The sequence below is a fragment of the Sylvia atricapilla genome, chromosome 1, assembly GCF_009819655.1.
Source record: "Sylvia atricapilla isolate bSylAtr1 chromosome 1, bSylAtr1.pri, whole genome shotgun sequence".
NCBI classification, from domain to species: domain Eukaryota; kingdom Metazoa; phylum Chordata; class Aves; order Passeriformes; family Sylviidae; genus Sylvia; species Sylvia atricapilla.
In genome coordinates, this window is record NC_089140.1 from 20,991,732 (window position 1) to 21,013,088 (window position 21,357).

Genomic DNA, 21,357 nt, shown 5'->3' on the forward strand with positions numbered 1-21,357 from the left:
CCGCAGCTCCACTTCGGCTGCACACCACAAGAAGGATTCCCAGTGCGAATACACAACAGTTTGATCTGGGGAACTTTGAGGTGGAAACGCTGCCCCCTGTGTGACCGGCTCCCTCAGGATTTGTCAGAAGAACGCCCACCCCGGGCCGCCCGCCCCCGGGCCCGCGGAAGCACCAGGGCCTGCTGGGGAAGCGGAAGCGCCGCCCCGCCCCGCCCGGCCCCGCCCCCCGCGCGGCCCCGCCCCTCGCTCTCCTGCGCAGGGGCCGCCGGAGCCGTCGGAGCCGCCGCGCCCGCCCGGCGCCGGGGCCGCCGCCGCCCCGCCATGTCCGAGGCGGGCCAGGAGCTCGTCCACCTGGTGTGGGGCAAGAAGGCCGGGCCCCGCGGGCTGGCCGACACCATCTTCTGCCGCTGGGCGCAAGGTACCCGTGTGCGCCGTGCCCCGCTCCTCGGCGGCCCTTCCCGCCCCGCTGCCCCGGCCCGCCCGCCGGGGCGCGCCCGCGGCTCCCCCGCCCCCGCGCTGTGGGGCCGTGCGCTGAGGGCCGCCGTGCCCTGGGCGCTGCTCCTGTGCCTGTGACAGCGGCGCCCCCGCGCTGGCCCACGCGGGAAAATGATGCGGCAGCTTCCCTCGCTAAATAATTATTTTGGGGGTTTGCGACGTGGTCGTCTTTAGCTACACATCTCCACACATCTCTCTAAAACCGTAGAAAAGGATCTGAATTTATTAAGTATAACAACAGCGTCTCATGTCGTGATTTTACATAGCTTGTGGAAACGAAATAAGTTGTGCTTTGGGTTTGGTTTTTTTGTGAAGAATCTATGAGTCACAAATAGACTTGGCAAAAGCGGGGCCAGGCTTGGGACAGAGACCCACAGATTTGTTTTTTAAACTGGTTATTTGGCCATGGAAGCAGGTGCATGCTAGTATTAGGACATGTCAAGAGATAAAAGCAGCAGTAACGCTGGAACCTGCAGTATTTGTAAGGTGTTTTTTCTGTATTTTAGTTGTACAGCCAATGCATGGGTTTTTTTTTGGTGGAGGCTTGCTTGTGGTCCTTAAAAGTACAATTACAATGCTTACCTGTAAAAATTATATGCAAGGAATCAGTCTGTGTACCTGTCCTGGCTGAAAGAAGGGAATAATAGCCTTCTCTATAACTTACTTTGGGCATTGAGGAATTCTAATAATTATTCATGTTCATGATAAAACTACTTTCCTGGAGAAAATGACTGATAGTGGAATTTTTAGATTAAAAAAACATCCAGGTCTCAGGTTAAAGTTGCTTGAAAGAGAAGTTTTGTTATATGTTCATTGCCTTTTTTTTTTCAACAAGGATGTTGTCATCTACATAGTGTCAGTAGATTTGGGAGCTGCATAGCTGCTCCCCATTACTGGACACAATGCATTACCTGACTCGTATCTTTTTCCCTAGATTTATGTGTCTTCAGATAATTCAGTGATAAATATTTAAGGGAAAAAGCCAAATCGCTTCTAAGATCTAAAATTTAAGTAGGCACAACAAAGCCATTGCTTTTCCTAACAAAATTGTTTATTGAAATATAATTGCTTTCTGAAGTATCTCTTTAAGCTTTGGTAATGTTGCGGTTTCAGTACAAGATGTGTGAAAAGTCAGAAAAGAAGAATTGGTGTTAAAAAGCTTAATTATTTAACTGGTAATGTTGGATTGCCACAATTAAAGTTTTAAAGGTAGTTTGAATGAGACATTTTAGCAGTTTCAAAATTTATTGAAATATGTGCTAGAATGTGCTGTACTTGTGATCGAGTGAGGGTTTAATGGAAAAGGTCTCTGGAGTTCTTGGTGGCTTCTGCAATGGAGCTGCTGTTTCCAATCTGTCTTTAGGGAAAGTCCTATGACTAGAATGTGCAGTGCATCTGTTCCCTTCTCTATATCCTTCTCAGTATAATCAATTTTGTGCAGCAAAACCCCATGACATTAAGTTAGACTATTTGGAGGTCTTGTGCTGAGGATCAAAACAGTCAATTCCAGTCACTTGCCTTCAGTAACTGCATAATACTTTCACCCAGCTTTCAGTTTCCATTTCGTTGAAAAAGTTCTGCAGCATTTACTTGCTGCAAAGAAGGCCCATGAACACTGACTCATCAAGATTTAAAAGAAAAAACAGCAAACAACTATATCAAGCTTTATTATTTCTAAAGACTTAGAAGTGTCAAAGATAAACCCTGTTCCACATAAAAAAATGTTGAAAGCATCAAACAACTAGTTTGGTGTTGGATTGTTTTGTGTTTGTTTTTATTTCTTTTGACTGTAGTGCCATCACTAGCATTTATTTCGGATACTTGCTGAACATTGTCTGATCCTTTCTCAAGCCCTTTGGCAGTTTAGAGCTATGATTTTTCTTTGGAAAGAAAAGCAGGCAGCAGGGAGGTGTTGAGGAACTTAAGACTGAGAGCTGTCAGTTTCTCAGTGAAGACAGCGCATTCCAGGAATCCTGTTATGTTCTCATTAACCATCGTAGTCGTTTGGAGACGGGCTGATTTGCAAGCAGTTGAAAGAACTGACCCAGCTCATGTGGTTGTGTTTTTGGAATTTGGTGGCAGTAATTCCCTCAGGTTTCTACATTGGCAACTTTAAATACATTGGTTTTATTCTGGATTTAATAAAGTCGTGGCTATAAAGTTGTGAGGGTTTTCGTGTAGAGTTCTTAACAGATTTTTTTTTTCTTTATGATTGCAGCAGAATTTGTAGTTTGAACTTTGTGGATTCTGTTTCCCAGAATCCTCAAGGCAGACACGGGAATGTAGTGCAAAGTTTCAGTCTGCTCTTCGGTGTTTCCTGGCATAGATATGAGGACTTGGGAAGGAGCTGAGAAGATGACTGAACCCTAAGTGAACATACCTGTGTTAGGAGTGTATTTCTTCATTGATCCAAGGGACAAATTTCAGGCATAAAACTGCTCTTCATGTCATCCTCAAGGCATGAGGTATCATGTCTATCCAATAGAAATGTCTGGCAGACTTGCACACTGCATCCTTTCAGAATTACATAAGCTGTGTTCTCGCTGGTCTTTGGAAAGAAAAAAATAGAATGGTCTTCTCAAACCAGCATTTAACTGCAAAAGCATAGTGGGAAGTACACTTTGTGTTTATATGGGTAACATACAGTGTAAAAAGGTCCATTTTGTCTGGATTCTCTTCCAGCTTCCAGTTGCCCAGTTTAGTGGTAGCCTACCAGGTAGTTTGTATACATTCCTTAGTTGCTTAGGGACTTCCGTCTCTTTATCCACAACCATTCAGTGGAGTTTTGTTGTAATATTACTGTAGTAAATACTTCTTCCTTTATGTGGAGAGGAAAATGTTTTTTATTTGTTGGGGGTTTTTTCTCCCCACAGAAAATTTCCAGAGTTTCATTTTACTCTAAAGATATGCTTGGAAAACTCAAAGCCACAAGCAAAATGTGTATGATTCTATTCCCAGTGCTAGAAAAAGAATAAAGCATTAAGGTGTGTTGTAAACCTCATGCTTGGGTAATAATGTGTTATTCTAGTGTTTCCATCAGGTAATTCTTGTATCCCAAAAGAGAAAAAGAAATGCACTTCCACAGTGGGAGGTGGCTAAAGTCATTTGGTTTGTTCAGCTTGGTGGAGACTGAGGGGAGACCTCATTGTGGTCTTCAACATCCACACGAGGGGAATTGAAGGGGCAGGTACTGATCTCTTCACTCTTGTGACCAGTGGCACAACTTGAGAAAATAGTGTGAAGCTGAGTCGGAGGAGGTTTGGGTTGGGTATCAGGAAGAGTTTTGAAAAACCAGATGGGTTGAGCACTGAAACAGCTCCTTAGGTAAGTGATCACAGCACCAAGCTGGACAGAGTTAAGGAGCCTTTGGACAGCACCCTCAGGCACATGGTGTGTCTCTTGGGGTGTCATGTGCAGGGACACGAGTTGGACTTGATGATCTTTGTTGGTTCCTTCCAACTCAATATATTCTGTGATTCCAGGACAAAAGGTGAATAGCACAGCATCTTTATGGCTAGATTGGATCAGCAAGAATTTCTAACCAGCAAGAAATCAGCTGGTTAGAATTCCCTTGTCTCTTTCATTCAGGTAGAATTGGGGTTTGTACAGAGTGAAAATGCTGAGGAGATGCAGCATCCTTTGTGAAATGACAGTTATGTCTGTGGTGTCTTGGATGGAAAAGTATTTTTTAGAAATATGCTAATAATAAAAATGCTAATAATAAAAAGATGCAGGAAAGTGGTGGAGTAGTCATAAGAATGAATGGGTTTTGTAGTACTTTGGGCTGTGATGTGGCATATTAGATGAAGGAAAGCAGTGGGTAACTAAGTCATACACTAATTTTGGCAAACAGAAGAGCTAAGAATTAGACACAAGAAAGAAACATGAACCTTCATAAATGCCAGATGGGGAAATAAGGAGAATAAAACTTTGTGCTGTGTGATTATAGTGGACAAAGCATATAAAGACAGATTTCTCAGTGTCATTACTCAAAATATTGGGCGATGCACTGGCTACCTGCAGGAATCTAGGATCCACTTCTCGGATCCACTTCATCCCTGCCACACTGCCCCAAAAGGTTAAAGCAGCAGAGTAGTAGTGATGTTGAAAAAATTGGGTCAATATAGTGTTTAATAGTATTATAAATGACACAGAAGATATGTGGTAATGACATTATTTTGTATTTCTTGCAGGGAAATTATGCTAATTACACTCATGGATAAGAGTCAGATTAATTAAAAAAATATTATTTTGGCTGCATTGCATCTTTTTTCTTTTAGAAATTTTGTCTTGAGTGAAAAGAGCTGTGTGATAGATAGGAATGGTTAAGAGAAAGAGTGAGCAGAAGTTCCTCGGGATTGGAGATGCTCATCTTGGTAGCTTAAAAGCTGGCCAGGCCATTCTTAGAAATTATAAGGAAGAATGTGGGGTTGATGAGTGTTTACAGAGATGGCGCAAAAGGTGACTTTTGTGGAGGGTTAAAAAGGTAAGTAGGTGTGGCTTCAGGCTGAGGTAGACTTGAAGCCAGCTGGAGTTCAGAATGCTGATTTCTCAAATTTTACCTGAGCTGACTTCCAATTCTCAGTACTTTTGAAAAAGAGCAAGACCATACTGCCTGAAGCCCAATTTTTTGCTGAACAGCTTTTAGAATTTTAATATCTATTAAGCATTAAGCAACATTTAAGTAATAAGAATTGTGTTCTCAGATATTTTACATGTGTTTTGTCTGTGTTCTGTGAAATTCTGTCTGATATCGACTTTACATTGTCTGCCTCAAATTTGTGTTCATTCTGGTGGATCACTCGGTGTTCTTTGTTTTTAGGAAGCAGTTTTGAAAAACAGGGCAGGGTTAAGCTGAGACAGTTCATGCCTTCTATAAGAAGCCTGAAGAACGTGAAGCAAATTCAAGATTTCTTAAGTGTGCTTTAGTCGTACCATACCCAAGTATGTTGTTTTTCTGCAGAAACAAATCATTAAAACAACTAAAAAAAAGCTGTCTTGTTGAAGTGTGCTTAGATGGCATGCAGTAACACTTCAAAGCAGAGGAGGACTTACTTTTTAATATTCTAGGCCTGCACAAACCAATTCAGAAAGTTGAAAAGACCATGATATTTCTCAGTAGGGCACGTTAACAGGGCAGTGAAATGGCATTACTGCAAACTTTGGTTCAAGTATGAAGTAATAGAGCTTCATTGCTACATCAGGTGATGCCAGATCTAAGTATGTAGGCTTGACATAGGTGCCTATGTTTTGGTCATAAAATACATCTTTGTAATGCACATTTGCACATGTGGTTGAAAATAAACCTGGAGCCTTTGGTCAGATACAGCGGAAAGCCCATGGCTACCCTGATCCTTTTTAAAGCAAAAAAATCACATCGTTGTGGAACAACTGCTATTCTGTGATGAAGTGTGGCATACAAAACATGCAGTTGTCCTATCTCTTGCTGCTTGGGATGATGTACTTGCCATGCTGTAGTGGGAGGGGGGGGGGCGGGAATGCATTTCCTCAGTTCAAGTTCATATCCAGGGCTTAGAGATGCTTTTGTTATGGCAGCATGTAATCCTACAGAGTTGGGAAGAGGAGAAATTGTAGGAAAGTGGCATTAAACTTACTTTCTGCTGAGACTGACACTGTCAGTCCATGACAAAATGCATGTGTATCCCTTTCTGCCTGCCTCCACTTGCTTGTGTTTGTTGGTTACTTGCTGACTACAGTTGCATGGTTTCTAGATTATAGTGAACTAGAATGACTTCTGCACAGTCTTATCATTACTTAAAAGGATAATGCAAAACACCACTTACTCTAGGTTGCTGTGTGTCAGCTTCATCAAAGTAATTGCATGTGCATTTATCCATGAGAAATGATCTATGAATTGCCTTGTCTTAAAGACAAGTTTAAGGGCAAAGTGATAATGAAACAATTTTGCAGTAATTGCTCCAGTATATGCTTTATTATGTGATTGTAAGATAATTCTGATATACAAATGCATTAAAGCTGGAGGGGGAAAATAGGTGATGTTCCATCTCAGTAAATGTAGTGTATCTTCTGTGAAAGAGCACCATTAGGAGGTTTGATTCAGGGGTTGCAAGTGAATGTTTAAGCTACTCAGCATATTTCAGTCTTAATAGGATGCACTGATAGGTCAAAAATGAGATCACTTGGAGGCATACTCTGCCATTCATCAGGAATGCAAGTGTATTTTATGTGTTCAGTGAAGGTTCCAAGATGTAGTTTTGTTACATATGTAGACAAAATAATACACAGATTTTAATTTATTAATAAGAAATAAGCTATCATAAAATAAAACCTATGGTTTAAGTTAGAAATTCTTTTGTTGAAAACCCTAGCTATTGGATCTTTATGGTCATGATTTAATTGCAGATATAAATAATTAATTTCTGTCCTTTCATCTGTACTCATGACTTTGCTTCAGATAGTTTAACCATATGCAGTTACATTATCAAGGAAACAAAAACCTGATTTTTAAAGATTAATCAATCGTGTCATTTCTGTTAGGGAAGGAGTATGCATACTTGTTTACATATTTCATTAAATAAAATCCTTTTTCATTTGACAGGATTTGTCTTTAGTGACTCTGAATCAACTGCTTTAGAACAATTTGAAGGTGGCCCTTGTGCAGTGATAGCACCTGTGCAGGTAAGATGCTATTATAATAGGAATCGTTTAAAATCAATGAGCCAAAAATTTGTTCTTTATGTATTTGGAGTTAAAATAAAAATGAAGAAAAATTGCAGATCAGTTGTATTTTGATTTCTTAATTCATGTGCGGAGGAGGCAAAATCTCTGTAAAAAGCCAGGGATGAGCAGAGGCTGATTTTGAACTATAATTTTGCAGGACATTTGTTTGAGAAAATGCAGCAGGCTGATCCAAGCAGATGTAGCTTCAAAATCAGGAATGCATTATAAAGGGGAGGAGGAAAAGATCAGATAGAAATTTAATCCTAATCTATTCACATCTTTTTAATTCCCTGCCCTTAAGGGTAATATCTGTGTCACAATGTCTGCTTCTTTTTGTAAATCTGTATTAGAAATATATGAAGTAGTTGATTTTCACATCTGACAAGGTTTGCTGTGCACTAAAAGGGGAAAAATTCTACTTTTAAAGTCTTAATTAGCAGAACAATTGAATTTTATTCCTGCTAACATGCTTAGAATTTCACTTGTGTTGCAGATATACTAAATCAACTGTGGTTGTGATTTTTTCCCCCCCTCTTCTTACTCAGTTGTACCTTGCAGGCCGTGCATGCTCTTTGCAATGCTGTTTCAGGGCAGTTCAGACTGCTGGATGGACTGTAGGCTGAATCTGCTCCGCTGGAACATTTTGTTTAACTCTGGCTGCTCTTCAGTCTCATAGGAGCACCTTGTAGTGACAGGCAGGCTTTGGGTCATGGACCAGGTTACTTTCTCTGGTAACCTGCTGGTGACTCCCCTTAAACACAGATGAGATTCTGCAGATATGTCCCAGTCCAGTCTCAGGCCTCTTCCACTGATGTGGACCATACTTAAATCGTGTAGCAGAGTGAATCTGATCGTGAGCTGGAACATAACTGGGTCAGTCAACTGACACTGGCATTGTTTGCATCTCTGGTGTGTATAAAATGTCATAAAACGTCTACCACTCTTACTGCTGGTCTCACCAAAAGACTCGTACCACAGGAAGAAGCAGCATTTGTTTATGTGGCAAATAATCAATAAAAAACTATTTTGCTATGAATTGTACTGCATAGTGTGACTCTCTCTAGTTCTGTGGTCTTAAAACCAGATGCAGAGTGTCTGTTTTTTGATGTTAGAATTACAAGTCTTTTATTTGGAGGATTGGAGAGAGTAAAGAATGGGACCAGCCAGGTCTTTAAAGGCAGTGCCAAGTCTTTAAAATATAAAATGTTCACATAGATAAATATTTTTTTAGGTGATGTAGTTAAACTTCCTTGAAATTAGGTGATTAAAGCATATTTAAAAGTGAATTGAGTTCCAGCTAGGGAAGGAGGAAGGGGTCAAACAGATCTTGCAGTGCCTGCTGCTGCTGTGCATTATTAGAATGGTGTGCAAAAAGTATGTAACAGGAGAACAGGGTGAGCGTGTCAGGAAAGCAGTGAAAGTTGAACCAGCTGTTTCTGAGGTACAGAAAATACCTGAAATTGCATCTTACAAAGCAATTAGAAAGCCCAAGACACTGCTTAATAAAGTTTCTCCTTTCATGGCTCCTTCTGTGTAACTTAGAGCTTTTTTTTTTTTTAATTGCAGCATTAGCGTTGATGATAAAGCATAGGCTTTCTTTAACCTGATCTGCAGGTTATTGTTTGCAATGGTTGAAAGAGGTGGGCTCGTTAACTACTAAAGGAGTTTGTGTTAGTGGCTAGAGATGTCTTGTACTGCTGATCAATTATACTGAAAAATATTTGTGCCTTCATTACTGCAGTCCTGTGAGTCTGGAGTCTATATGCCGATACCACTATGTCTATTTGAAGTGTACTTGAGGTTCAAACTCAATGGTATTGAATGTAGTTATCAGGCCACCTTTGTAGATGGTTTGATGGGGAAAAGTCGGTTAACAAGGCAAGCTCAGGGTCTTGTTCTGAATGGTAAGCAGCTTGAAACTCTTCTAAAAACATGCAAAAATGCTTTGATGTGGAGCTTGTGACATAATGTAAAAGGGGGTGTTGTCTTGTATTTTAATAATATTTTATTCTCTGATAACAAAGGCATTCCTTTTGAAGAGGCTTTTTACCAGTGAAAAGTCTACTTGGAGAGACTGTCCAGGTACTGAGACATCTTTTTTCCCCCTCATTATTTTTCCATTTTATTTATTTGTAAAGCATATCTTAGTTCAAAATTTTTTAAATATTTCATACTTTTTTGTTTGTGTGCTTTCATATCATGTGTATACTACGTGCCTGAGAATTCCTATTTGTGAGGTCTATGCTTGTCCTTAATACTTGATTTTTTATAAATGCTTAATTGAAATCCATTATTAAGAAAGGGAATGGGTTACAAATCCTATAAAACAAGGTTTTTCTAAAGTCAGTTTTATAATCTTTGGTCCAGTGTAGTCAAAGAGCGATTAACATTAGTAATTAATGAGATAAAAATAGTAATTATTTAGATAGCATTAATATATAAAAAGATACTATTAGCTTAGATAGGGTAATGGTTCTCAGCAGTCAGACTCATGTAGGTTTCTGATCTTTCAGAAGAGGAGCAGAAGAACCTTCTCTGCCATACACTATGTGATATTTTGGAAATGGCTTGTTCTGATAATTCTGAGTCATACTGTCTGGCAACGTGGATAAGAGGAAAAACAACCGAAGAAACTGCTAGTATTTCTGAAAGTCCTGCAGAATCTAGTCACCAAGAGGAACAACCTTGTAAGATGTATTTCCATGCTAAATTACCCATTGCTTAGTGAAGTATTACATGGTTTTTGAGGCACCACTGCATTTTTATTAATTCACAGATGGGGTTCTGCCTTTGTGATTCCATTTGCAAAAGGCAGATTTTTGTCTGTTGTAAGTAGAGGCATTGATCCTTTTTGTTGAAAGCAATGTGCTGTCTATTACTGGAGTTCTAACATACATGTTTCTTTAGAATTTCAGCAGTTTCTGTAATCTTCAATTTTATTTTTGTAATTTACTGGGACCTGATACATCTTTAATTTTGAAACATCTACATGCTTCTTTATACTGGAAGAATACTTGTTACTTGTTGCTTTGGAAGAGCTTGTAGAAAATTTTCTAATCCTTTCTTTATTCTAAATTATTCTGGATCTACTGTTATAGAGGAGAAGCCTTTTTCCATTTTTCTGTGCAGTACCAAACAGTTTAAGTCACCTTCTAGTAAATCACCATCATATTTCTGTAGGGTAGAATTTTTCAGTTATATGTTTTTTGCAAATGTCTTCATTCCTTCATTAGTCGCTGACGTCAAGTATCCAGCAGACATCATCTGTTACACTAAAATGAGGCATCCAGTCATACCTAACTACTGCAGAGTCATTGGCATGTAAAGTTTGTGCACATATGATCAGAGAGTTGTATTTTTTCATCTTTCATCAGGAGAGATCTAATGTCCTAAAAGATAAGATGCTTTTTGTTTTAGTTTTTGTTCACAATGTGTGCCATAAGAAGTATGAAAATCTCTTCACATGAGAACATTGCCTATCAAGGTGCTGTCTTCTGATGGAGGGAATATGTTATTCATCAGTTTGTGGAATAACTCCTAAGTAAGACTTCTACAAATAGATTTATCTGTGTGCAGCTAGTTATAGCAAGTTGCAGTGCTGGAGCTCTTTGTTATGAGTTATCTTTATCTGCTTCTAGCAAGTGCTTCCTGTGCTTTGGAAGGCTCAAACAGTAGTAATTAAAATGATATTTAATTGAAAAAACAGATGGTCAGTGCATAAGAGTTCCAAGGTGAGCATTTTTTAAAGTAAGAAAAAGTATTATACAGAAAGTTTCATCTGCAGCTTTTCTGGAAAAAAAAAAAAAAAAATCTTCCTTTGCAAGATAAGGCACTTTAACGCTGAAATTCCTAATTTTTTCCTTTTTGCTTAGTTGTCTCTGAAGCTCTTGCCAGTGATAGGAAGTCTGTTTTCTAGATAAAGTGAAGCAGAGACTAGTTATCTCCAGGATCTTACTGTCCTGTTTTTTAATGTACTGCTTGATTTCAAAGGACTTTTAACTGTAGAAAAACATTCAACAGTTTTTTTTAAAAACACACTCAACTTAATAATTACTCTCAACATTGACACATATGAACTAAACTGTTCTATTATATATCTACATTTTTCACGTTTCTGTACAAGTCTTCACATTCTGCCTGACTTGTGCTTTATAAGGTGGAATATGCTCAAGGAAGACCAGGATCCATTTACCGTGTACAGCCTGCTTATGTCATGGGCACTGTTGATCTCTTTCATTGTTTCTATTCTACATTTCCTGCTAGGCACTGAATGCGCCTCCTGTATGTACAGTATTTTGCCTTCTATGTGTAATGCAATACACTTACTGATTGAACATATGTTAGTTAGGTTTGGACTTTTTTTTTCCTCTATCCTGCTATTTACTTGTAAACCATCTTCTTAAACTGGTTAGGGGTGGGGCAAAGATGTTGAGGAGAAGATACTGTGAGTAATGCAGAGCTGTGTAACTGCTAGTGCAAAGGAATATATTTATTTCATGCTTGGCCGCTGTACTCAATAAGAATAGAAATTGACATTGTCATAGGACTTGAGTGATGAGTTGGGTGAGCGGGGAGTATTACAGATACAGTTCCATATGGCAGGCTATTTGAGAATTGAATATGGGGATATGTTTATTATAAAGCCATGAAATATGGCTTAGACACAGCATGATAGAGTATCATTTTGAAGAGTTTCTAAACAATTGTTATTTCTCATGCATCTCATGTTCTCTTGCTGTTCATTCTTTTTCATTCCACTAAGCACTGTCTTTATTTAGCATTGTTTGGGTTATGTATAGCTCTACTTTGCTTTAGAATTTCTACTTATTTCCCTTTATTTCAAATACTAATTCTCTTAGCATTTCACTCTGTTCTTTAGTAACAGAATGAAACTGCCTGTCATCCTGCTGTGTGAACAAAAGGTTGATTCGAGCACACTTACTGATTGCAATAGCATTTTTCATCTGCTTTTGTGGTGTATAGCAGTCACTTGTTGGCCATGTGTTGGCTTTAGTAGTGCAAGTTCCCAGGTTCAAAGATTGCTTTATATGAGTTAGTCCCTCTAACCTTCTGCTTACAAAAACATGTTCTTCAAGCAAGGTTAGTTTTTGCAGCGTTTTCTGCAATTTAGATTAATTGTTTAGTATTTTATAAAAATATCTTAAAAATGCATTATTTTATGTCCAGTTTTACTCTTGGTAATCCAAGCAATTCCCTTTAGTTTTCCAAATGACAAAACCTAAAATTCTTAAGACTGCTGCTGTATTTCTTAAGTAGAAAATTAAACTATTCTGTTGCTTTAGATTCAGTTGTATTTGCATGTAGGGCAAATTAAGTGCATCTTTCAAAATACAATCAAAATGGGCATAAAACGCCTTTTTGGGAATTCTGCTGGGAAGAATTGATTAGTAGTATCAGTCCTGATGGCTTCAGATCTTAATTGAATTGTATGCAGCCACATTCCTTAGCTCGGTGATCAGACACTGTTTAAATATTCAGCATCAAGTGGTATCTACCAGAAAGCAGGTCTATCTGTTTTGTGTATTGCTCTACTAGCAGAAAGATAAAGAAAAGAAAAAGGTATAAAGCCTGTGTTGAACTTGGGAAAACACTAGTGCTGTATTTTTTTATGTCCTGGACCCAACACTAATTTGAAAGGCTGTTTATCCATTATTGAAAGAAAGCAATGAGAACTTACTTAAAAACAGAGTGTATAACACTGTGTAGAATAATTCTACTTTTTTGTTTGTAATAAGTATTAAAGGGAAAAAATTGAACTAAATTTCAGTAACAGAAGTGTGTATTCAAAGAAAAAATACAGCTTACCTACACTGATAAACTGATCCAAATAATCATGCTTGCTTTTCTAGGAAATAGTACTTCTTGTTGACCTGCAAAATTATATCTATAATATGCATATGCTCGGTTACTTTGTGACAGCTACATTTTGTACAAAATCAACAGCTCAGTATATGACAAATATTTCCAAGACTATACACTCCAGTGGCTTTGTGCTTTTAATTAATTGATTAGTCCAAATAGAAATGTTCTCACTAATTTGTGTGGTGGAATCTTAATGTTGCGGTAAATTAGTTTATACTAATCAGTTAAAGTTAAATGTCAGGAGAGGATTAAAAAATAATTAGAGCTTGAAAGTATTCTAGCTTGCTGTGTGTATCTTGTGTCATTTTTTTGCCATGTGTAGTGCTGAAAAGTGTCTCTTGTGTATAGCTGCCTTGGCTGTCGAAGAGCTTGGCTTTGAGCGATTTCATGCATTAATTCAGTAAGTAATATGTTGGAACATTTAAAATACAATATTTTGAAGTTACACTAATATTCACAGCCCTGAAAGTGGTATTCTGAGGAATTTTTTGTGGGTTTAATCCTCAGGTTAAACTTGGATTTCAGGTTTTGATTTGGGGGGGTTTTGTGTTTTTTCTTTGCATTTTAGCCATTTAAAATGAAATATTATTTTGAGCGTAAGTATTAGGCTTTAAAATAAAACTGGAGCAATGTACTGTAATAAATTGGCCAGGTAGTTTATGCATTTGAAGTTTATGAACACAGAGTTCTGTGAATCTTAACAAGATTCCTATTTAAGTTAAAGATGTTAATCCTCAATATTTATATAATGTCATCAGTACTTTTTCCTGTTTGAGATATCATATGAAATATTTATTAAAATGTTTCATATACAAGACTGATTTTTGTTTCATACTTCATACACTGTTCTTTTTTGGCAGTCTAAACCCAGAGCTCACAGTTCTAGTGAGTTTATAATTAAGGGTAACAGTCTTTTATTTTCCCGGTGAACAGTTGGGTAAATATTGTACAAGTCAACTCCCAAAGAGTAAATAAAGAGCATCAGCATTCCAAAAATCACCTGAGATGGAAAGTGTTGCTAATTTGAACTGAAATAGCCACAGCTCATTTTATCAGTAGTAATTATGTTTCATTTTTTAAACCCATTGTCGTATAAGGAGATGAGAGAGAGGAGAAAAAAATTTATAACCTTAGCTGATCTAAAGACTAATTTCCTGCCCTGCCTCTTCCCCTCCTGCTCACCCCTTCAATCTTCAATTTTTTTCTGTAATTCTCACTGGGAATGAATGCTCTGGCATTCGCCTTTGGACAACAGATGGATTTCAGAACTGGCTTTGCCTTGCATACCTTGTATGCCATGTGTACTCTACTGATGAAGAAAGGATGTTTAGAAATCAAGTATTAGCCAGAGTAAGCCCATCTATGGATATATTTTTGTAGATGTTTGTTTCTTTTTTAAACAAAGCTTACTAAAAGTGTGAAAGAAATCAGAAATAAAATAATATACCTGTTTGTGTAAGATAAGCAAAGACTATGATCTAGTTTGAATTACTCAAACTCATGTTTGTGTTCTGAAATGTAGTATTTAGCTCTAATTACCCAAGAAATTGAAAGTGTATTGCTTCACTGAGATATTGGTGAATTCCTTCCTTTCCTCAGTTTTTATTTCAGTTTTTTTCCTTTTTAAACATATGATCACATGGTGTTACCTTATCATCCAGGCAGTCACCATATTATGCAATAAGATAGTATTCCAAATGTTAATGTACCACTGTTCGATGTTTTGAACAATTTGCTTTTTCCAGAGCTAGTGTCTAACAAAAGTCAAATTCTTATGGGAAATACAATAATTTCTTCAAAAGCCTGGAAGATAGTCTTACCTGGTTAAGCTGAAAGTTTATTTCTCCATTGTTTATGGGCTGAATGTCTTTCAGAATGCTGTATAAAGCAAATGTTATTTTGGTGACATACAGTCTATTTGCAATTTCAGTAACAGTGCTTTATGGAATTACAGTGGTGGTGCAAGCCACTCAGCTCTTTCACACATGTATGTAACTTTATGGTTAGTGTTTGCAGATAAAAATCGTTCATTTTTGCATTTTGCTCCAGAGTTATTTATCATCTTCAGATGGCAGTTACCGTAACTCAAGAGGAGCTGCTGTGTCATTCTGTATATAACACCAGATCTGTTCTACTTTTACTTTGACATTTTTGTGTTCAGTGTTAGTAATTCTTGGTTGTGCTTTGTGACACTATTCTAATGCTTCATCTAAATACATAATTCCTTTCTGTTGTTTGTTTGTTACTGTTTTTTTCTTTAGCAAACGAGAATTCAAAAGCTTCCCTGAACTGAAGGATGCAGTTTGGGATCAATATTCAGCATGGACAAACAGATTTGGAGTATTGCTCTTTCTGTATTCTGTAATACTGACAAAGGTTTGTGGGTTGCTTTGGTGTATTTTGTGGGTGGGTGTTATTTCTTTGTTAAGAGGAGGTTTGATCGTGTACCCTTTTTCTGTAAAAAAAAAAAAAAAAAAAAAAAATCTGATGAACCAAGTCAAGTCCCGATAAATGGATGAAATGGTATTTTCATCTATGTTGCAGTACAGTAAAACATCTATGTTGCAGTAAAAATTTGAAAGACTCAGTCCTTTGGTTTTTTTGGGTTTTTGTTTGTCTTTTTCCCTTTTGATCTGGAGGTCTTACACATTTTGAAAACATCCTTCTTTACAAGATGTTTGAAAACGTCTTCTTTTGAAGAGAAACCAGCCTGTTGAGTTACCAGTTCATGTAAAAATATCAGCCTCCCAATGTTTTACTATTGCATTCTGTTGCTGTGTAAATATTGCAACTCATTCCTTAAGATAGCAAAAATGTTTATAATTTTTCTGCAGGGTATCGAAAACATAAAAAATGAAATTGAAGATGCAACTGAGCCATTGATAGATCCTGTTTATGGTCATGGAAGGTAAGCTGCAAAATAGGTTTGCTACCACTTGAAATAGATGTGTGAGCGAGTTTTTTTATCTTCTATAACTGATCATTCTTTTAGGAAATTAGTGACATTAAAAGAGAGTCTCAGTTATAACTTGAAAATAACTAAAAGTAACATTGAAAAAAGTGTCTTTTTCTCTGCTAACTCCTTTTAGTACATCAGTTCTGAGGAAATGGTTCTGTTCTTGCAGAATTTTCAGATGAGTAATTCTCAAATTCAGGGCTACATTCTATATCAAGTGTGTGTTTGAAAGAGTGGAGATGATAATTAGTGTTCCTGAATTAAAATGCGCACTAGTTAATGGAAAATAGTTACAAAATGTCTTCTTGGATAATACAGTATTTTTAAAATTTGTTGCAGATAATCATGGTTTTTGAAATAAATTGCATGTCCCTTTTAATTTCTTATGTCTTACATAATTTCTTTTTGTTGTGCAGCCAAAGTTTGATTAATCTGCTGTTGACGGGACATGCTGTTTCTAATGTGTGGGATGGAGACAGAGAATGTTCAGGAATGAGTAAGTTGAATTTAATTTATACTTGTTTGTATTTTTTACATGCTCTGAGATGATGACCTATCGATTTGGAATATATTCTGTTTCTGTTTTGATAGTCTCCTTGTTTACTGCCCTTGGATTTAAGTAGGCCTCAAATGGAAATAAAACATACTTGCACAAAAATGCTGGTGTTAGTGTCAGTGAATACAGAATTCAACAAGTTCAACATAGAAGCTACCTGATGACCTGGCTAATGGAAGGGAGTACAGTCTCAGCAATTTGGGAAGTTTGAAGACAGGGCCACTATTCAAAGCAGCCACGTCAAACGAGAGAACTCAAACTGAGATGCACCCAAGTCCTACACGCAGGATGGAATAAACCCATAGGGACAGCACAGGGTAGTGCTGGCTGGGAAGCAGCCTTGTAGAAAAGGACCTGAGGCCTCTGTGGGCAGTGAGTTAGTTGCACTCAGTCACTGTTGTGTTCTTCTGGCAAAGAAGGGTGGCTGTGGGCTGTGCAGGAGGGTAGCCAGCAGCTGAAGAGAAATGCTGTTTTTTTCCCTCTATCTGACTCTTGGACAGCCTCTGGAGTGATGTGTCCATTTTGGGGCTCCCCAGTGCAGGAAAGACATTGACATAGTGGAGTGATTCAGTGGAGGCTCATGATTAGAGGGCTTTTGTGGTTTTTGCATTTCATTTTACAAATAGAGATTATATGAAAACGGGAACAGTTTGAATTATGGAAATGTTCTCCTCCACTGCTACGTCTTCTCTTCCACTGCTACAAAGTCCATCTCAGGTTCATCAGCACGTTTCTTAAAATGATTTTCCATCATCAAAGTCAGCACTGAAAATACTTACTTGAAATGAGGTTTGGGACAAGACCATGCAAGCCCTGAATCACAATGCTCTGATTTGATGATGAACAAGAAATATGATCTCCTTTGAGACATCTTAGACTTGCACTTGGTTATGATTTCATGCAGCCTGTGCTTTCAGACTTACAGAATGTCATTTGGATATTCTATCTAACTTTCCTCTATTTGACATTGTTGTGATTCATCCCACCTATTTCTAATCGAAATTTGTTTCAGTTAGCCTTCTGGGTTTTATCTGTATGTTCTCTTCAGTATTTTTAATTTTCTCTTTTTGATTATGATTTATCAGTCAGAATTTTTAGATTCTGATCAATCAATCTGAATTGTTCTAGGAGCTTTCCTTTACATTAGGCAAAGTTGCTCTTCTGCAATTCAGTATATTAGTTTTGAAACCTGAGTTCATTCCCTCATTTGCCTTTCAGATTATCTTTCTGGTAGGCTTTATTTCTTAGTTATCCAAGTTGTATTTTTTTTTCTTTTCTGAGAATGCTGAACTTGCTTTGGACACAATAACAGTCCACATTTTGGTTCTCAGTGAGTTCTGCCCTGAAAACCTAGAACCAGAACTCCTATAGAGTCTGTCTCTTTTTGTGGAGAGTGGAGGAACACAAAACGATCTTTAGTACTTAACAACCTGGTGTTATGTGTCCTGTTAGTTTTTCTGACCGATCGAGTAATTGGGCTTTACTGCTGGGAGCCCTCCATTGTCTTGAAATCCTTGGATAGTTACAGTCAGAACCTGCTTCTTCATTGTCCTAAGTCTATAATCATACCTGTTACCAAGTGATTTGTTGTAGTCTATTAAAAAGAAAGATAAACAGCAGCTGGTACTGTTCACAACTTCAAGACTGAATTTTGGATGCATACTCATATTTCCTTTATATAGAAATCCTTTTGTCATCTTTTCTTCTTTGAGCATTTGTCTTGGATTTTGTTTCTCTTCCTGTCTAAAACCTTCAGCTTCTTTCATGTCAATGCTTATGAGCATTTCATCCAGAAGGGTTGCAGGTGTCAGAATAACAAGGACTTAATACTGATTTATTCAGAATTTATCTAAAGTCACTTTACCTCTTGCTCTGCTATTTAGATAAGCATTTTTAATTAATAAATAATTAAAATTATTTATAAGCCATTTTAAAGGTACTGCCAGTAATTTTAGCAGTGATAAAAGAACAGACTGACTTGCAAAACTGAGGAATTACCATGTGTTTGCAGATTGTACTCAGAGCACTGACTCTCACAGTATTGCATATTTTCCAAATAGGGTAGGAGTTATTAACTGGAATTTTTCTTGGCCACTGGTGGCAAAAATGCCAGTGAAACGATACCTCTTCTTTTACTATCTACATGTTCGCCTTTAAACCTTCTCATTCTGATCTCTTCTGTTGCCACAACTATCCACAGTGGGAAGATATGGGGAGGTAGCAGGGGTGTTTTTACTGCTTTTTTAGGGCTGTTGTTCCTCCGTGCCCGGTAGCAGTTCCCTGTGAATGCAGCCAGTGCTGGAGCTGCTTTTCCCGGGCGGTGCCAGGGAATTGTGGGGTTGGTGTGGCCGCTGGGTGGCGCTGTGCTGATGCGGATGGTAACAGAAATGTCCGAAATTTGAGTCCTCTGCAAAAGTGGTTTTCCAAACAAGAGAAACAAACTTTGTGACAAGAAACATAAATAATTCATGTTCTTAGTTGATTTTTGGTGTTATCAGATGTCTTCCAGTTATATTCTCTCTTTGTTGGGGTGAGGATATCCATAGAAAAAGCTTTGATTTAGTGCAGCTAGTCTCCTTTTGTTTCTTTGTTAATCAGCTGAGAGTAGTTTTTGGGTTTGTGTCTCTTCTCTCTGTCGACTAATTCTGAAAGAGGCGTGGGTAGACCACGGACAACAAGCTGAAGTTAACCTAGGAGCTTCCAGATACAGCCTGTGTAGCTTGACTACTAACTGTTCAGAATATTCACGCTGCGTGGCTACTGTTGTAGCCAGAATCCCAGCACTCTCTAGTTACCAGTGAGAATTCTCATCTAGTTATCTGTCGGGAACAAAGTACTTAATCGTAGAACTATTTTGAATAATTTTCTGAATAATAGATATTGTTTATATGTCACATCGTTGTTCTGCGCCCAGCTATTGGCTCCTACATCTGAAGCCCTTGTTTAGCAGGCTGAACTTTACATTGAGTTTTGCTATTGGTTTTTAAGAAATAAATATGATGCAGAAAATTACTTCTCTAATGTACTGTTGCTTACTTCTGCCACGTAATTCCTTCATTGGACGCATAAATGTGCTATTTCTGTGTTTTAGCTCTTCCTGGTTCAGAGGATTCTTCACTAGTTTTTTTTAATTGGGCTATAGCTTGCTTTCCCCCAGCTCAAAGAAAAGATGAATTGTCTCAGTGTATGGCAATTTATAGCCACTCAGCTATAAGCCATGAGATAATGGAGTTTTGCAAAGGATAATCTATGCACCCCTGAATATTTTAATTCCAAGCAAGTTTGGAGGTAATCTGTTAAAGCACAGCTTTCAGATCAAAGAATTCTACACTGCAGAGAGCTTTTTAATATGTATAACTCACACTCTTAAGGAAGGAGTTGTACTTCCAGACACAAAGGTAGTGAATAAGGTCATGTTTATCAGTTTTTTGGGTTTTGATTTTCAGAATTGGATGTGTAGGGACTTTTGCTTAACAGTAGAGGGGAAAAATTAAACCATTACTATAAGAACTGTTCTTCACTGTTGCAAAATTCAGTGAGGTAGACTTGAAGCTGGTGAAGGGAGTATGGAATGCCTGGTGCTGCAGAGTTCACTTCTGCAAATCCAGGAATCTTTTAGTTTCAGAATGGTTTCTTTCACTTGCTATAGTCCTGAGTCTTTAGCCCATGGATAAAGATATCAGTTTTATGCTGTTATACACAAATGATTGGTAAAAATTATGCTTGAGACTTAGTGATTTAGAGGGAACTTTCAAATGTGAAAGTCAGTGTTCAACAAAAAAAGGAAATACAGGTATTCTTAAGTTGATCATGGTGTATGTTTCTAATATGTGCTGCTCTTGTTAGACAGTGTTTGGGTATCTAGCAGAGCTGATCTAAGCAGGCAGTACTTGGAACTCCTTAGATGATGTATTTGAAAGCCCAGAGCTTCTTTCAAATCTGTGTAATTTGGTTTAAAGCTTGAATTTTGAAGTACTTTCTTTATAATAAGGACCTCAAGTTAGGCTCTGTAAGTGCACTTCCAATCAGTAGTACATAAATATTTCAGCTATTCCTGGCAGCTGTATGTGTTTGAGAGTTTAAGTGGAAGTCAGTATTGAAAATCAAATTAGTTTTTTCTGCTAACAAAACTATTATTTCCAAAATTGTATTTTATTATTCAGAATCTAAAATGGCTAAGATAAATATGGGCAAGGACCTCTAAGAAAAAAAGAGGGAGAGAGGAAGAAACATTCATTTATGCATATATATGGGATTTTCTCTTCAAGATAGCTGTTTTTCTTAGATTTTTCCAAGAATAATTGTGATGTAAGTTGCAAGTACTTGCTCTCCTACAAAGTCCAGCAGATTTTCAAAAGAGGCTGTCAACAGGAAGCTCTTAAAACTGTGAGTCTGGATCTTATTTTATAGAGATATATAGAGAGATCTTACTTATGGAGATCTTGTTTTATAGAGAGAGAAACAATTTCTGACTCCATATTGATGATTTGCTGGTTTTACTAAAACTGCATAACTTAAAATTTTTATTAAATGACCAATTTTGAGAGTAAGAAAAAATGGCCTATAATAGGATTTGCAGATTTTTCTTGAATAAATTCTGTGTTTTCTTTTGAACAGAACTTCTTGGCATACACAAACAGGCAACAGTAGGCTTTTTGACGTTGATGGAATCTCTGAGATATTGTAAGGTAATGTTATATTGTTTTCTATTTCATTTAAAAGTTTTCTTTCCTTAAAGTGTTGTGGGCTTTTTTAACAGTGTTAC

At 37.6% G+C, this 21,357-nt stretch overlaps 1 protein-coding gene across 2 annotated transcripts in view; it reads left to right on the forward strand.

Moving 5' to 3' along the window:
- Positions 1 to 235: 235 nt before the first annotated feature.
- Positions 236 to 21,357, forward strand: part of MINDY3 (MINDY lysine 48 deubiquitinase 3) — a 49,122-nt gene continuing 28,000 nt past the window's right edge. Inside the window, exons 1-10 of one of the 2 annotated variants that reach the window (XM_066316794.1) lie at positions 281 to 418; positions 5,318 to 5,439; positions 7,076 to 7,155; positions 9,222 to 9,279; positions 9,711 to 9,884; positions 13,429 to 13,480; positions 15,342 to 15,456; positions 15,915 to 15,988; positions 16,453 to 16,532; positions 21,210 to 21,280. In XM_066316794.1, coding sequence (XP_066172891.1) covers positions 9,761 to 9,884; positions 13,429 to 13,480; positions 15,342 to 15,456; positions 15,915 to 15,988; positions 16,453 to 16,532; positions 21,210 to 21,280 — 516 coding nt within the window. In that variant the 5' untranslated portion in view covers positions 281 to 418; positions 5,318 to 5,439; positions 7,076 to 7,155; positions 9,222 to 9,279; positions 9,711 to 9,760. Of the gene's footprint in view, positions 419 to 5,317; positions 5,440 to 7,075; positions 7,156 to 9,221; positions 9,280 to 9,710; positions 9,885 to 13,428; positions 13,481 to 15,341; positions 15,457 to 15,914; positions 15,989 to 16,452; positions 16,533 to 21,209; positions 21,281 to 21,357 lie in introns of both variants that reach the window. The other variant, XM_066316788.1, reaches the window with a different exon arrangement.